Source organism: Podarcis cretensis (genome assembly GCF_951804945.1).
Source record: "Podarcis cretensis genome assembly, chromosome: 4".
NCBI lineage: Eukaryota > Metazoa > Chordata > Lepidosauria > Squamata > Lacertidae > Podarcis > Podarcis cretensis.
This window is the reverse complement of record NC_137173.1, coordinates 75130355-75148990: the sequence shown is the minus strand read 5'-3', so window position 1 is coordinate 75148990 and position 18636 is coordinate 75130355. Positions and strand designations below refer to the sequence as shown.

Genomic DNA, 18636 nt, shown 5'->3' with positions numbered 1-18636 from the left:
CTTAAAAATAATTATCAAAATAGTGAATTCTGTCAGGACTTGTTACAGTGTTCATAATTAGAACAAAAACCTGACATAAAAACCTAATAATTTTAAAAAAAGAAAGAAATATTTTTTATGGGGGGTGGGATCAATACTTATTTATCCATTACTATGTTTATCCATTAGTTTGGCTATACAATTGCCTATACTTATTTCTCCATTACCATGTTTATCCATTAGCTTGGCTATACAATTGCCTATACAGGCAATTCTCCTAAAACAATTTAATCAGGAAAATTCAGACTGGTGGCTTGGTTCATGAAGCTGTTTCTGAGTGAATTATTTTTGCTGTACCATTTCAGTCAGTTTCTGACCTTTAAGTGTTGCCCCTGCTCTTGTTTACAGCCCCTTATTATTCTCACTTTTAATACTACTATGCCCAACTGTCTGTTCTGTATGGTTCATATTTTGCAGCATTAATGGTAGGTAAAGGTAAAGGTAAAGGTACCCCTGCCTGTACGGGCCAGTCTTGACAGACTCTGGGATTGTGCGCCCATCTCACTTAAGAGGCCAGGGGCCAGCGCTGTCCGGAGACACTTCCGGGTCACGTGGCCAGCGTGACATCGCTGCTCTGGCCAGAGCCAGAGCCAGAGCCAGAGCCGCACACGGAAACGCCGTTTACCTTCCCGCTGGTAAGTGGTCCCTATTTATCTACTTGCACCCGGAGGTGCTTTCGAACTGCTAGGTTGGCAGGCGCTGGGACCGAGCAGCGGGAGCGCACCCCGCCGCAGGGATTCGAACCGCCGACCTTTCGATCGGCAAGTCCTAGGCGCTGAGGCTTTAACCCACAGCGCCACCTGCGTCCCTTAATGGTAGGTAGGATGTTGCAAAATGTTTTCATATCAAATTCCTAAAATCACCAAGTAAAAGGACTTTGCCTCTAAAGTGCTTGGTTGTCAGTCTTGCTTTGCCAAAGCATCCCACCCACACCCCGCAAGCCCCTACAGTAGTTTGGGATGTTCATACTTATATCCTTTATTCTAGACCATCACAAAAACATGGAATGTTGCAGTTGTCTTTTATTCCAGTCCTTTATTTTCGAAACTATGATCGGGCCACCCAGTTTTTGTCACCTCTATGGCCATATAGAGACATGGGCATATGCAAGAGAGCTAATGATGCTGAGCATTCAAAGCATGAGAAATACTTGCCTGTGGCAAAGACAACATTCCTGGACACAAGTTTGTGTTCCACAATAGAGAACTGAGGAAGTTCAATTCTTTCCACTCCAGAGACTGCATTATTCCCACCTCGCCAGTAAAATTCTATGTCATCTGTTGTGTATCCATCTGTCAACAAAGCACAAATGCTTTAGAATCATGGGTGCTTAAATGTAAAACTGACCATTGTTAGAGGACAAGCAATACAGAACCACAAGATAACAACCATAAACAACAATTTCAAAAAATAAAACAGCATTCCTCCAAGGCACAATTTTGTTTGAGTCTTCCTTGCCCCAGAAGAGCAACAAATTCACTCCCTCTCAAGAAGTAGAGCAGGGGCAGCCAAGTGTGTATTTCTTACCAAGTTTTGTTGACTAATAAATGTGATGCAACTATCTGGCTACTACAGACGTCAATCCCTCAGAAACCAATAAGCTGGCCATGGGCCTATTAGACACTACTTCTGTCTCTTTTCGTTAGATCCAATTGAAACATCTGTCAGCTGCCAGGATGAGAACAACTGCCCATCAGATGTGTCATCTATCCTTATTTTCTTGTTTATATTTAAAGGGACAAAAATAAATAAATCCCATTCTTGGCTTCATGCTAAGAACTGATGCCATAGTAATACATGTTTATTATACGGTAGCTCCTGCACAACCTGAAGAACTTACCTCCAAAAATAATATGTCTTATGTAATAAGTTTGTTACAGATAGTAAAAAAAAGAAGACTTAAAACTGGAGGTTCTTTTTAGGAACACTTCAGAGTAAGAACAGAAACCATTGTCCTAACTCTGAATTAGCCATGTGATGTGGTCATATATATGGTCAATCTTATTGGTTAAATAGGGTCATTACGTCATCATGCAATCCTTGACTGGCTGGGATCATGTGGTCTGTGACCACATATACACCATACATTTAAAGCACATTTAAATCACCCCCCCCCCCAATAATCATGGGAGCTGTTCTTCACCTGTCACTGAACTACAATTTGCAGAAAATTAATATTCCCAGGATTCTTTTGGGAGGGCAGGCAAATGAGATTTAAATAAATGGCATATATGCTGCCTATGTGAAGAAGAAGCTATAAAAATGGGACCCACAGGACTAAAGACCGAACAATGAAGAAGCCACGAACAAGAGTGGACGACAACTAAAAACCAGAGGCATTTCTCTTGGGTATGGTCGGCCAGTTGGTGTCGAGGAAGGATAAAAAATTTTTTCTGTACGCTACTACGGCAGCAAGGATTCTTCTAGCAAAATATTGGAAGACACAAGAGCTACCCATGCTGGAGGAATGGCAGGCGAAAGTGATTGACTTTATGGGATTGGCAGAAATGACCGGCAGAATCCGTGACCAAGAGAAAGAGACTGTGGAAGAAGACTGGAAGAAGTTCAGAATATATCTTAAGAGCTACTATAAAATTGAGGAGTGCTAAAATGCTAAGGGAGAGGGAGATGTAGAATTACAGCGGTAAATTTTGTTTGATTTAGGGTGAAATTGAAAAGGAGAATGAATTTAAATTTAATTGGCTAAAAGGGTTGTTGAATAATTGTTAAAAATAAAAAAGGATGCAAAAAAGGGAAGGTATGGGGAAGTCCGAGAAAAGAGGCTTATGAAAATAAGGTTAAGAAACTATGAATTTATGTGTTTGTTTGTATGTTGTTTCTGTTGTGTTTTATAAAATTGGAAAACTAAAAAAAAAATTTATATATATAAAAAAAAGAGTGGACGACAACTAACGTTTATGATTTGAGGGACTACTTTTGCAGCTCCCCTCCCCCCCGTAAGTATTGAACACAACCCTAGATATAGAGATGTTCTTTCTATCAAGACCAATCTCTTTCGAACGGTGAGCCCAGAGGGTCTGTGCTTCAGATTTTTATACTTGTGGTTCTGTGTTGAAGCACAATCAGGAGCACTGGAAATGGACCATTAAAAAGCAGGGTGTTCCCCCTTCATTAGCACAATCTGCACTGAAAGCAAGATGAAAATAACCCAATCTTCATGCCAGCCTTACAATGCCAGCAATGTAACCACTACCAGGGCCAGGGAAGGTAGAAGCACCCTGGCATGCATGTACTGAAGTGATTGGATGCACTAAAAATTAATATTCAATCCTTTAAATAACAATGACATAGATGTATCCTGAAACACTATTTGAAGAACTAATTTTTTTGTTTTTTTTAAAAAAATGCTAGAGTTGTACTGTACTGAAAAATGTTGAGAAAGAGACTTTAGAAGTGCTGTGAGACAAATTCGAGGCAGATGGCCTAATTCTTCCTTTGAAATCCATGGCAAAACTCCCGTAACCTCAACAGGAAAGTGGTAGCAGGCCAAGCGTAATTTACACAAAAGTGTTCATTAGCATGTATTGATATTTTAGGCGTGGAGAAATTCCCTATACCCTTTGCATTGTAGAAGAAAGCGATGGCTCTTGAAATACAAATTTAAATGATATGAGCACTCCAATTACGGAAAACAACTGGATGGGGGAGAGAGAGGTTTTACTTCTTACATGAAGCTGAACTTCTAATCATAAGTAGGTCTATCTGACAGCCCAAGAGGGGGGAGGGGGCATAGCAAGATCACTCATCCATAATAAAGCACACTGAAAGCAAATTGAATCTCGGTGCTTGCTTTCCTCAAACTGAATCTGATTAAAACATGAACACTAGTTCTCTTGTGTTGTAGATAAGCATCCAGTCATTGCTCTTGCCTAATCAGAACGGCATTATATTTTCCATGCCTTTGGGGTTGGTTTTTTTTTTAATGCCCACAAATAATAGAAACTTAGCTACTATATTTATGTACTTATTTATTTTTCTACATGCGAAAATGAAAAAGATCCCTGCAAAAATAAAAAAATTAAAAAAAGCAAAAATCAAGGGAATACAGTGGCCATGATCCAAACAAAAACCAAACACTTTTAAGTTGCAGTGATTTCAATGGGGCGAACTTAAACACTTGCTTAACCTTCTGATTTGCATAAATAGAAGCTGAAAGTCCATAGTTTTGCCTGCATCATATGCAACAGATTTAACATTAAGAAACTCATATTTTGTCCTAGGTTGTCCTATCCAGTGTCAGCTTCCGTGTGTGTGTGTGTGTGTGTGTGTGTGTTCAGGGGGCCTCCCTTTCACAGGAACTGTTCCTCTTCATCTCTAACGCTGTTGCCCTTTCATTTGCCTTGCCCTTCTGGGCCCAATCCATACTACCAACCAGAGAGAGAGAGGTCAGGTGACTGCCCCGTCACTGTTCACTTGATTGGAGAGGGCAGCTGATGAGGCAGTGACATAGAAAAGGGCATAGGGATCTGAATTTTGCCAGCGGACCCCTGCTAAGGTGCAGCCTTCAATAAATGCCTAACAATGTCAGCCCTTTATGCCAGCCCTAGTACCATCCCGAGACTTCAGTATGTGGCATGAATGTGAATGGGAAACCAAACAAATAACTGAGCAGCAAAATTAAAATTATTATAATTTGTGCTAAAATACTCAACACAACTGAATCTAGTAAAGTAAGTACTTTTATGTGTACGTACAGCTTTCTATTTCCAGTGTACAATTCTGCTCATCTAATGGGTATCTTCGCAAGTCCATCATGCAAGCTGCAGTGGTTGTAATTCTGAAACAAAATGCAACAATAGGAACTTTATAAGAGCAATAAATCAACAGTCCCTTAAATAAATATAACATTAAAAAGAAAAGAAAAACAGGAACTGATAAGTAATGTGAGAGAGGTACTGAATCGTTTGCTATTCCTTCACTAGGACTAAGCTCATGGGCGGGCAGCCTGTGGCCCACTGGGCTCCCCATTTGTCTCATCAGGCCATTTGGGCAAGGCCATGCTCACCTGTCCTGCACCTTTCATCCTATGTGGGGCGGGTAGATGTGGCTGGGACAAAAAGGAGTTTGTGGGCACCTATCAGCCAGTTCTTTGGACTTCCAAGCACAGAGCAGGGCTCCTTGAAAGCACCAACAGTGAATTGCTTATCTTTGCTTGAAGAGGATCCTGCACAGCTGAAGCCCCAATAATCAGCAAGTTATCAGTTACACAAGAGAGCTCCCCTTCAGAAACTCCTTGGTGCAGTTGAGGGGACCGGAAGCGGCAGCTAGGATTCAAAGCGCTTCCTCCAGGACTTTGAACCCAATTTCCTTCTATTGAAAAGTGTTTTTCGTTTCTTTTCACAGAAAGCCACCCATATTCAAAGAACTGGAGGATGCACTTTGAACACAAGCTACTTTCTCTGCAGAGGAGCACCCCACCCCCTTTAATTTTTAACAAGTCTCAATCTTCTGATGCACCCACTGAAATTCTAAAATGTGGGGCAGAAAAAATGGAAACCCTTTTTTCAGGGGAAGAACAGTTTTGAAAAATTGGAACACAAATTTGAACAAAGTACTAGGCCTGGAATTTTCTGCAAACCTTGATGTCAAGCTTATCTTACAACTGTTTTCATTTTTTCTAATCCCTTACTCCTTAATCTCAATGAGAAGCAAATTATTTTTTTACCATTTCCACTAAAAACATGATCCCCCCCTTTACATATCACATGTATATCACACACATATACACTCCAGGTTTCCTAAAGTAAATAAAAAGATACATAAATAGATACATGCAACAATGTATATAACTCTATACAAATTACTTCTGTGTTGTTATTTATAAAATGATGATGAAGGAATAGAGTACCATATGGGGCAAGACGCTTATACCTACTATATAAGGTGGGGTTGTGTATAATTTTGCATATAATTGAGCTTTTAAAATAATATGCAGATGGCTGAGATATAGAAGAAGAAGAAGAATTTGGATTTGATATCCCACTACCTGAAGGAGTCTCAAATCAGCTAACATTCTCCTTTCCCTTACTCCCCCACAACAAACACTCTGTGAGGTGAGTGGGGCTGAGAGACTTCAAAGAAGTGTGACTAGCCCAAGGTCACCCAGCAGCTGCATGTGGAGGAGTGAAGACATAAACCCAGTTCCCCAGATTACGAGTCTATTGCTCTTAACCACTACACCAAACTGGCTGACACTTGCTGCAAGAGGTGGTCCAGTGTGGGCAAAGCTTGGTTGGATTAGAAAACTGCTACATTCCATACTATCTCCATCACAACACAGTGCTACTTAGAACCAAAGGCATTATTTGTTAATATAACACATGCAGGTTGAGGATCAAACTGATTTGACACAGAAGACTATAACCAACAATCATGTGGAAGTTCAGTTAGCATGCCTACTCAGAGGCAAATCCCACTGAATTCAATGGGGCATCCTCCCAGGTAAGTGGGTGCACAGGTGCAACCTTAATGTGTGGTTTTTAAACAAGTGCTTAAATATAATGCTTTATGCATTGACTTAGAAATTTTGCTACTCTGTGGCTTGATCATGGGAGCTTGCTATGGAGTTTGTCAGCAAACATGTCCAATGAAGTTCAAAGTAAACCATTTCATTGAATGAGGGAAAACAGACTGATGAGCCAAATGGAAGATGAATTGGGGTGATGGAGAAAAAGCTGCAAAAGATTTCTCAAGGGTTCACATTACAGTATGCAGGATAAAAAAAATATATTAACAAAACTCTTAAGGACTGGAACAGCTTCTGAAGAGTGCCTTTGCAGCTGGTCTGTGGCTTCAGGGATGAATTCCTTTTTACCAAACATCTGCTAGCACCCAGCTAATTCCCCAGGCAAGGTGCTCAAGACTATTTACTACAGGGAGACTGTATTTCTCCAGTATGACAGCAGCAGCTGTGACTTAACATGTACAAGTAACACCAAATGATCCCCCTTTTGAAAAGCATGCTACCTTAAGCTAAGGGCCAATCAAGCTTGTTTTAAAATGCACCATTCTGGTAATTATATAATCCTATTAATTTGTTAAAGAAGTGGAATCGTTTTGCAAGCAGTTCCAGTTTAGTGCACTGGACAAATAAAAGACCTGAGCTTTTCTGCTTGCATCAAGTTATTTAAGCAAACAAATATAAAATGATTTGCTTCAATAAATCAAGGGAGCTCCTAGCCTTTATCGTGCATTTCCATGCATTTTAAAATGAATATATGTGGGCAAACACACTTTAAATACTTATGGTACAGTGCTTTTCTCTGTGGTTTTGAGTTATATGCCTGTATTCCTTATACTCCTATATTGTTTGTATAAAATGTTGCACAGCTTGCACACTTGGAAGGAGCAGCATAGTCAAGGATTTATTTTTTTAAAAAAATAGATACGTATAACAAAATTTAGCCCCAAGTTACACTTATATGACCACTGTAAACTCTGTAATGCATTCCTGTTTCTGTGTACCGTGATACCTTGGTTTATGAACTTAGTCTGTTTCGGAAGTCGGTTCTTAAACCAAAGCATTTTTAAACCAAGGTGTGCTATCCCATAGCAGCGCAGGACTCAATTTACAAATGAAACACACTCAACAGGAAGCAGAACATGTTCTGCTTCCAAGGCAAAGTTCACAAACCAAAACACCTACTTCCGGGTTTGCAGCGTTCTTAATCCAAGTTGTTCATAAACTAAGCTGTTCTTAAACCAAGGTACTCAGAACTAATTCTAAGAAAATTCAATGGGATTTACTCCCTGCTAAGTGAGTTTAGGGATTTCATCTTTACAAATAAATCTTCACAAAGGAATGTTCTACCACTTGTTGATGGCACATTCAAGGACCTTTAAACGTTCCTTTCCCCTTGTTTACAGGAAGCTTGTGTTGATAAGGGCTACCTCAAGCATCTTTGCAATAAGCCAAACCAAGCAGCTCAAAACCTAGGCCAGTGTTTATGGAAGTTATGTATCAAAGAAAGGAAGGAACAGTTATTCTTCTTTCTTTCAATGCATAACTATGTAGCAATACCTGACTACAATACAAGACCGATTCTTTATTGCAATATAACTAAAGTAGAAACCTTATCAAACAGTGGCTAATTGTTTTCAAATGTTGTAGACATTGCCTGCCTAAATGCATTTGGAAATATTGGGTTGGTTTTAATACTTATCTCTTCATAAATGTTATAAATAAACAAGTAAATACACTGAACAGTCAGTTTGTGTTTATCTCACATTTTGTCCATTTCTTAAGCCACTGTGACCTTTCTCTTTGAAAATGTGCAAGCTGACTATACTTCGGGAAATCTAAGTGTTCTGTGGCTTGACATATTATTCACAATGCTCATGACCATGGTAACCACCTTAAAATGGGGTGAAGGGAAAGGTGGGAAAGAATAGGATTGTACAGACAATTATAGTTTTCAGAAAGTCGTTTTTATTATCCACAGAAAGTTATTTTTGTTATCTACACCCCACATTTTTAAATATGTGTGTGGTGCCTACAATTATGTCTGAATTTGTCTTTCTGAGTTCTTTCTGTATGAACATAAAATCTGCAGTACAGTGGTACTTCTGTTTACAAACTTAATCTGTTCCGGAAGTCAGTTCTTAAACTAAAACCATTCTTAAACCAAGGCGCACTTTCCCTAATGAGGCCTCCCGCTGCTGGTGGCCTTCCACCATTTGGATTCTGTTCTTAGACCAAGGTAAAGTTTCCGGTTTTGCGAAGTTTGTAAACCAAATCCTTCTTAAGCCAGACTGTTCTTAAACCAAGGTACTACTGTATATCTAAAGAGTCGGCTTCAGAAACTCATCATCTGGAAAGAAAAGCAGACCCACAGCTAAAGTACAGAGCTTCAACCAGAATCTGACCCTTCTCTCCTTCACAGGGTGAATAATCTAATGCAAGTAATCATAGCTCAGTGCCTAGTCTCCACCTGTAAATATTGAAAATAATGGGTTCTGGAGAGTGAACAGGATATGGATTATACATTACCATACAATTTTTTAAAAACCTTACCTAAAAGTTTAAAAATATAAGGCCACAATTCAACCCCCCTCTGCATCTGTGACGCCACAGAGACACTGCTATATCTGCAGTCCTGCTATTCATAGCAGTGGCAGAAGCTGCAGGGGAAGATAATCCTTGGGCCAGCTTGAGGCTGGTGCAGTGATCGGGCCTGGCCTGGGCTCAATACCAGCCAAACATGACTGTGGAACCCACTCAGGATCCAGCAGATCCTGAGTCAATTCAGCCTCTCTGCTTTGGGGCTTTCCACTCGACTCCATTGGTGGGGGCCTTGCCAATGGGCTTCACCTGCACATCAGGTGAGTGGAAGGGGGAGACATTTGTGTCTTGGCAGTGGGTGGGCAGCTCATGTAGCAGAACTGAGCGGCGGAACACTTGAGCCAAACCCTCTATAGCCCAGGATAAGGCTAACCATGCTGTCAATATGCAAATCATTTAACCTGGGTGAATTCCGGGTTGGCGCCATCGCCGAATGGCGGACTCCCTCCGAGCTCCGGAGGGAGCCTGCTCGGCAGGGGCTGGCTTTTACCGCGCCGGCGACGCGGGGACCCTCAAAAACCATGGGCGCTGAAACCCATGGGCATGGTGATTCGGCGGGCACCGTTTGCGCCCCCCGACCCGCGAAGGAGCCTTTTTAAAGGCTGCGGAGCGGGTGACAGGGGGGTGGTGGTGCTGTGAGTCCTCCGCTTCTCCTGCCGAGCGAAGCCGCATGCCATTCGACGGAGAGCGCTGACTTCTTCCATTGAAAATTTGGACTTTAAAAGAACAACCCGTGAGTAATTGGAACTTGGATTAAAAAGGGGGAATTTTTTTTTTTTAAATTCGGAGCGAGCGGGGGAGGAGCAAAAAGGAAGTCAGCCTCCCCCCTGTTGTAGAGGAGCTAAAGCAAAGGATTTGACAACTAAGATCGAGTGAAATTTTTTTTTTGATAAAGTTATTAATTTCGCGATGGAAAATTATAAGACTGGGTTGGAGGAGAAAAGTGGAAATGTGAATTAAAATGCAACCCCCCCCCCCCCGGAAACCCCGGGAGCGATCCGTAAGAGCGCTGGGAGAGGAGAAATAGAGGTTTTGACAGCTGTCAAATGAGCTGTCAAAGCGGAAGAACATAAAGAGAACTTTGTTACGAGGACTTTGCTGGTCACATTTGTTACAAATTGGATATAAATTGTTTAAAACAAGGAATAATAAGTTACTTTGACTGTTGGGTGTGATCGGGAAGGAAACTGAGTTACTATAATCCCTCTAGAGGAGCAGTGGGACACTACAAGTATTGCTGGCATCGAATTTGAATAGGACTTTTTATCTCCTGGGAAACTGCAGAAATGGAACACTATTTGGTAACATGTATTGTTTAGATTGACGACCATAAGTAAAAGGTATTTTGTATCAGTAACAATTGGAATTTATAGGAAGAGGGGAAGGGAAAAATTAAAATACATACTTCATGCACACCAGACTGTGCCATAAACTATGGACACTGTTCTGTTATTCTGTAATCAATTAAGGCATACCAGACTGCACAGAAATAGTTGTGTTTCTTTTGACCTCTTGCTGCTTAGAATTTTTGTGTCAGTTTTTTCCAATAATGCTGTTTGCCAAAAAAGAAGAGACATCACCTTGCCAACAAAGGTCTGTATAGTTAAAGCTATGGTTTTCCCAGTAGTGATGTATGGAAGTGAGAGCTGGACCATAAAGAATTAATGCTTTTGAATTATGGTGCTGGAGAAGACTCAAGAGTCTTATGGACTGCAAGAAGATCAAACCTTTCCATTCTTAAGGAAATCAGCCCTGAGTGCTCTCTGGAAAGACAAATCCTGAAGCTGAGGCTCCAATACTTTGGCCACCTCATGAGAAGAGAAGACTCCCTGGAAAAGACCTTGATGTTGGGAAAGATTGAGGGCACAAAGAGAAGGGGACAACAGAGGACGAGATGGTTGGACAGTGTTCTCGAAGCTACCAGCATGAGTCTGACCAAACTGCGGGAGGCAGTGGAAGACAGGAGTGCCTGGCGTGCTCTGGTCCATGGCGTCACGAAGAGTCGGACACGACTAAATGACTAAACAACAACAAATCTCTTGACCTGCATGCACCTAGAAGTAGGTAATCTCCATTAATTGCAATTGTTGTGACTGTCTTCAGAAATTGCTAAAGAAGTGCAAGCATCTGAATGCATTCTTATTTCACAGTGCAGACTGCGCTGCCGGGCGAGGAGGCAGGCCCCTTTAAAGTGGACCCAAGCAGAAACAACACCAAGTTTCCACCTGGCTCTGCCCACTCCCCCTGCTGGTACCTCCTAAAGCCTGCCCACAATTGGGCTGACATCGTGAGCGGGTAAAATTTGATTTCCCCATGGCTGAGGGGAATGTCTCCCCTCAGCCATTGGGAGGCTCTGAATCAGTCTGCCACCAGCAGCAAGCTGTGAAGTGCCACAACTGTCTTACACCAGCACAATGAGTGGAATTTCCACACTCAAGTAGCAAGACTTGCCATGTTTGAAGAACAATATGCATACAAGTAGTGTACTGGCTGAATTTGCAGATAGCAGCAACACTCAAAGCTGCTGTTGGTAAGGTTTTTATTATTATTTTAAACTCTGTACAACACGTCACAGTTTCATATCATTTAGATTAATATTATTAGTTATATAATTAGACATATACAACAAACTAGTGCTTGAAAATAGTTTGAAGTAAATACCCTTGAGCTGATTTAATTTCCACAGAAGTCTTTGTAATTTACATCTACTCGACATGTTTAATAAAATTCCAATACGAAACTGCGGATAGAATAGAATTAGCTCTTACAATCTGAAGAGATAATGTAAGCATTTGTTTTCTTTAAGAGATTTGCTGCTTTCAGCAATTTATCTTCAGAGCTTGTGTTTATTTGTTGAACTGAATTAAAGGTTGGCATGACATGAGCAACTTAACAGTGAGTCATTATTTACTGCTGCTGTTGGGCTTTGGTCTATATATATGCTATTGTATGGCATTGTTAAACTGGGTGCCAGACCCCTCTTCTCCTTGGATCTAACAAATGTTAGAATTTAATCCAGGCTTCAGATTCTTGGAATAGCCAGACTACCCTCCTGGTGAGGTGATAAACCTGGGTGATGAGACATTAAGGGGAATTTAGGGTGTTAAGGCAGATTAAGGGGCTTGGTACAAGATGGCAGATTGGTGGGGCCCCTTCTCTCAATGGCATAGCTGTCAACGTTTCCCTTTTCTTGTGAGGAATCCTATTCGGAATAAGGGAATTTCCCTTAAAAAAGGGGAAACGTTGACAGCTATGCTCAATGGATAAAGCCACAATTGAAAGTAGAGAGTTTGGGGAGCAGTGATGTGACCTAGAAGTAAAGCAGCAAGCTGGAGAGAGAACCAGAGCAACATTTGAGAGCAACATTTGCTTTCTGTTTGAACTTAAGGCTGTAGCTATGGGAGAAACAAGACCCATTCTGGTGTGTTCATGCTGTGAACCCCTCCAGCATAAGCTCTTAAAGACACCACAGTTTCTGCTGTGCCTCATTGCCAAAAGGAAACAAATCCTGGGTAAGAAGCTGGAACCCCTGGAATCTTGCAACGCTTGGATATTGGGGTGGCATGCAACACCGTGGTATTATAGTACTGGCTACTGAGGCAGTAGTAGAGAGGCTCTGGGTCGCTCATATTTTTCTGCGAAATGAGCAGGAATGAAAACATAACGAACCCTGCTTTCACTAAAACGGAATGTGTTTTTCATATATCTTGATCCTTTCACAAACAAGACCACAGCAAGCAACACAGCTTCTTATTTCTGAGACTGGGTAGTTTCTCAGGCTTGATGCTTTTGGACTAATTCAGGGTTTGCATAGTTCTATCTTTTGGGGGGAAAGCTCAGGAATTGTACAGCTTCCTCTTTCAATATTACGGAAGTGGTAGATTTTATTGCTTCAGTGCTGGGGAGCTGTTAGGCTTCATAATCTCAAATAAAGGTGTGCATGCCCCCCCCCCCCCGGTATCAGTATCCGTGAATTTAAAAACAAATTCCAAACTGTTTCTGAGTCGCTCTGAGCTCTGCCCACTTGGATCTGTGTTTTGAATTCTGAGCCACTCTGTACACAATGAAGCTCTGTGTTTCCCTGTGTAATTTCCATCCTCTCTGGCCAAAGTGAGCGAAGTTTACAGAGGAGACCCTCCAGCATGGATTCAATCTGTCAAGTCCAGGGGTTTCTGGGAGAGTGTGGAGTGTAAAAATGTTTTGAAAATGAAGCATTTGATGTGAACTGAATCAATGAACATTTAGTACAAACAACTCTGATCTGACTTGGGAGGTGAATAAGGGCAGATTCTGACATGCTGCTTAGTCAATAAAATTGTGCCCTGATTTCACCCAACACTGGTGCCCAGTTTGAGTTATTTCCACCATACTCACAAGCTACAGGCATGTGCTTTCCTGGGCACTGCTGCTTATCATATGAATCAGTGTGATCAACTGAAAGCTCCCCTGCTGGCACTGATATGGAGACTCTCTATATGACTGAACTGATTCATGAGATAGCAGCCCTAACTAGCAGCCTCCCACATGGTGACTTCAATAGGAGTTTCGCTTTACCTTGTGATTCATTATCAGTGCTTTGGATATTCCACATCAAATATATTACACACTTTTCCTTGTCCCACTAACACAATGGCATTAAGAGACCAGAAATGCATGTTTGTCTGAGGGAACTGCTATGTAGAACCCCAGAGATAGGAGGGAATGTATACTCTGTTGGGGTGGGAGGTAAAAGAGCAGGAAGGATGAGGAGTTAAGTTTCACACATGACTAGACCTTGGAGAGCAAGTCTCAACAGACCACATGCTTTTAAATGAATGTTTGATAGATACTTGGATATGAGTTGGTAGATTAAATTTTGAAGCAAAGAAAACCTGGCAAAAGTACCTGGCACCAAGTACCTTGGTTCTCGAACTTAATCTGTTCCGGGAGTCCGTTCGACTCCTGAAACTGTTTGAAAACCAAGGCGCAGCTTCTGATTGGCTGCAGGAGCTTCCTGCACTCAACTGGAAGCCATGTCGGGAGTCGATTTGTTCAGGAGCCAAGCTGTTTGAGTAACAAGGTACCACTGTATTAGCAACGTCATTTATTCTCTGGGGGAATCTTTTAGAGAAACGCTAGAGGATGCACGATAGGTGGCAGAGGGTCTATGATAACTTAACACCAAGGGAACAAAGGTCAACAGCACAAAACCAATACTGGAAAAATCTCGATCACGCTGCTACATACCTGAGGCCATACAACACCGTACCATCTGGATGAAGGCGAATCATTCGATTCTTAACAGTAACACCGTGCACGAATGATTTCTTGTCGTTTAGGAAGTAAGTATCAGGCACCCATAGTTGATCCGCTACTCGGTTATCAAGCGTAAGGTTGAGAGGAATCCCAGCATAGGCTAGTCTTTTATCTCTCCAGTATTGTTGAAAATACATAGTTAGTGTGTAGTCCTGGTGGAGAGAAGAGAAGAAACTTAAGTCATATATATCATACTTCTGAAATCAATTTTGTACATTTTCTTTGTCTGATACACTTCATTCTAAGCCTAGCTTGTGTTCAACATGAGTTCTGTTGCATATCACCGTGCGATTCTGTGTAATTAAAATGTCACTGGGTTGTTGCTTTTTTAAAAAGAAAACATGTAGGGAAAGATTCAACTTTTTATTTTCTTCCTCAAATGTGCACCGATAAATTACCGTACTAATATTTTTTTGTGAGGGCTACTGCCTTGTGTGGTGTAACATTTGCCTCTATGGGAACACTTTTGGAATTGCTTGCATGGAAGGAAGCATGGGAATGAAGCTACACTAGAATTGGGCATCCATCTGAATTTTTCAGAATCCCAAATCAGACATGAATTTCTCAGGGGACACGATACAATACTGCAAGATGAAAAACTATCTTTGGTGGAGAATGATTGTCACTACTGTTCAGAGAAAAAGCAGTTATATTCCGCTCTCAGTGCTCATGAACAATTTCTATTAGTGCATCGTCAGAAGGACAATATACCCCCTGGTGTTTTCTGCAATTTCTGATGTAGAGGATAGGAACAAATGCATTCTCTACCAGTTATAGCTTAATTAAAGCTTGGTTTTAGTAGTAATAAAATTGCAAAGTATTTTTATTGGCCTCTAATAAGTAATTTGGAACCAAAAACTAGATTACTAAAACCCACAGGTATATGTGTAGCACCAAAACCACATTATAGTGCAATATTAGTAATTTGATTAAACTAGAAGCAGTCTAAAAGAACTCTGTGTCGCTGGGAAAAAGAATAAATGGCAGGAAAGGCACGCCACAGCTATCTTGTACTCTCCTAAAAGTTCCATCATATTCCCATTTTTGAGAAAGAGGAGAGAAGAGCTTCCTGCTCAGTAACTGAAGATGAAGCTGCTTTCATGCTGACTTCATAAACTAGTAGCCTTCAAAACCATACAACTCTATGAACAAATAGTTAAATACATAAAATGCTGAAACACTTGTGCTTACCTCTCCAAACTTTGCCACACTGTATTTTTCACACACAATGCCACCCATAAAATATTTGTTTTATCATTTATCGCAGTGTAATAAAATTATATAACAAAGCTGGAGGAGAAAACATGGCTCTCCCATTATAGAAAAATAAAAAATTCTACAATCTCAATAATTTTACAATCAGCATTGTAAAAACTGGAAAGGAACTCCTATCAACTTATTAAAGCAATTTCCAATTTGGAATAAAATTACATTTATTTAGATGAGGAAGATGGTCCCAATATTCTGTTTTTTTTATTTTGCAGCTCACTTCACAAAGAAAAGTTCTTACAAGAAGTTGAGGGGGGGAGAGAGAGAACAGGGAGTTACAGTGTTAAGTCTATTAAATAAAGTTTGGTTCGTGTTTCTATTCTGAAGGTGCCTGTGCATTTATTCATATGTAACAGGATATATTATACATAAACACGAGTGAAAACAAGGTTTGTTCTCTTTGGAATACCTTCTGGAAGATTCCTCAAGCTCAATATCATATGAGGTGGCCAAATTTCCACTCTAGCAATCAGGAAGTGTAAATCTCTTTTGTTGAATGGCACACTGCGAAGTTCCCTTGTGTAATTTTTTTTTTTATGCTGTTGTTGATTTCTTTTTGTTTGACCTTGTGGTGTTCTGTGTCGCTGGCTTTTGCCGCAATAAAACTAACTTTGAACTTTGGAACAAGGATATTTCCTTTCAACTTTCTTGAACTGAATACACCTTTTTAAAGAGGAAATGTTCCCATCAGCTTTTTTATCCCAATAATTTGAAAGTCTCTGTGTTGCAAGACATGACCATCAAAGTTTCCCAGATTATTGCCTTGCTACCTATGTAGTATGGGACGCGGGTGGCACTGTGGGTTAAACCACAGAGCCTAGGACTTGCCAATCAGAAGGTCGGTGGTTCGAATCCCTGTGACGGGGTGAGCTCCCGTTGCTCAGTCCCTGCTCCTGCCAACCTAGCAGTTCAAAAGCACGTCAAAGTGCAAGTAGATAAATAGGTACCGTTCTGGCGGGAAAGTAAACGACATTTCCGTGCGCTGCTCTGGTTCAGCAGAAGCAGCTTAGTCATGCTGGCCACATGACCCGGAAGCTGTACGCTGGCTCCCTCGGCCAATAAAGTCAGTCACGACTGGACCTAATGGTCAGGGGTCCCTTTACCTTTACCTTTATGAATAGTAACAGGTCAGTGCCAAATCAATTACTTATCTCTGTTGTGCTTCTCTAAGTAAAGGAGCAGGACAGTTAATTTTGACTTGTTTTACCTACCTCAGAGCATATTTTTAGCTAGTGTTGGAAAATGTGTTGGCTCCAAATGAAGGCCAAGTGGCACACCAACATTTTTGCAGGTCTCTAGCACAATGAAAGCTGCCTCCCAAAGTGCATGCCTTTTGGTGTGAATAAGTATGCCAACAACCTCTTTGGTGGGTATAAGTGTAATGAGAAAGGTTGCCATATCAACCAGTGTTAAGAGATACTGCACGCAATAGAAGGTTGGTTGGCATAGCAACAAAAGGCACAATATCTTCATTTTGGCATGGGAAGAAAAACTAACCACAAAGTACTAGGCTTTCAGGCATGGAAATAGAAGAGACAGAGCAATAACATGAGATTCTTTTTGTTGTGCCACAGTCTCCTGTTGCCCAAATGATATAAAAGCTTGTCCACTGAAGGAGCTATTCCTGCAGTTATAAGTTGCATTCTGGAATATTGCTTTAGTGAGAAAATGTAAATTGGTCATAATTTTTTAAAAAATGCCTACTATTTCTAATCAATAATTTGGCTTATTGGGGCTTCCAGCGCAGTTCTAATGACTGAATAATCTAAAAATAATCCTTTCAATTTCAGCAGACATTCTAAATAAGTTGTTTTTTATGTTTATTGATTGCTGTGTAAAATGTTTTGTGAAAAGGTACTGGAAACAAATACATAAAAACAATCCATGTTCAAAGGAATGTTCTTAAGGTAGGCTTATAAGTAAGGAACTTTAGAAATTTATTTACTTATAATACGGTTTTATTATTTTAAAAGTAGTTTCTTTATATAATTTACAAAATTGTAATTTGATGTGAAAATTCCTGAGCAATGGATTTATTTATAGAATAAATACATAGATTGCCCTTCCTTAGTTGATGCCAGGCAACGTCAGTGGCCTTCAACTTAGGAAATTAAGGTCATACACCTGGAGCTCAGAAGATATCACACAGAAGACAATACACACAGATCTCATGATCTGAACACATTTTTTACTCATGAAATCATCTGTTAGGCAAGCAGTCACATAACAAGTAAATGATTTCCATTGATTCCTATGGGGAAATTTCTTAGGTCTTACGCAGTTCAGATTCTCTCCCCCCACCAAATCATTGCAGCTTTTATTGTTGTAAGTTGTTTTGGATGGCCTTTGCCTGGGGAAGCAGTATAAATATTTTAAAATAAACAAGAAATGAAAAAAGAAGTCTCTTCATTATCACAGCACAATGCTTTACATGTCTACTCAGAAGTCAGTCCCAATGAGTTCAATGGGGCTTACTCCCTGGTAATTGATGCAAGATTGCAGTCCTAGTCTGAGTCCAGCACCCTAGCCACTACCTCTATGAATATAGCGATAGGACACCAAAATTCCCTTCCTGATTAAAATGGTCCAAATGAATCTCAAAAGATTCATAGTGCATTTGTATACATGTTTACTCAGATGAAAGATCTACTACGGTTGATAGAGCTTACCTCCAGATAATTGTGCACATGACCGCAAACTCAGTGACTGAAGGAATATGTCCATTTCCTTTCCTCTTTCTTTCTCCTACACACCAAAGTGTGCAGTGAAAGGGGAATGATACTGTACGGGAAGTGGCAAGCAAAGGCTAGCTAATGAAGAGTAGAATGGTCTGTTCTCAACTAATCACAGAGCATTTAAAGATGCACCACTGTCATTTATCCTTTACATGTTTTCTGCAGGAAGCTTTGCGCAAGCAAGATTCCCACATAAAACAGATACACAAAGATATA

The 18636-nt window shown here is 40.6% G+C and overlaps 1 protein-coding gene across 3 annotated transcripts in view; it reads right to left on the bottom strand.

Moving 5' to 3' along the window:
- Positions 1-18636, bottom strand: part of GABRB3 (gamma-aminobutyric acid type A receptor subunit beta3) — a 203985-nt gene that overhangs the window by 11940 nt on the left and 173409 nt on the right. For 2 of the 3 annotated variants that reach the window (XM_079972827.1, XM_079972828.1), the window contains 3 exons: positions 14348-14568; positions 4755-4837; positions 1194-1331 (listed from right to left, as the gene is read on the bottom strand). In XM_079972827.1, coding sequence (XP_079828953.1) covers positions 1194-1331; positions 4755-4837; positions 14348-14568 — 442 coding nt within the window. Of the gene's footprint in view, positions 1-1193; positions 1332-4754; positions 4838-14347; positions 14569-16896; positions 17069-18636 lie in introns of those variants that run through there. The other variant, XM_079972829.1, reaches the window with a different exon arrangement.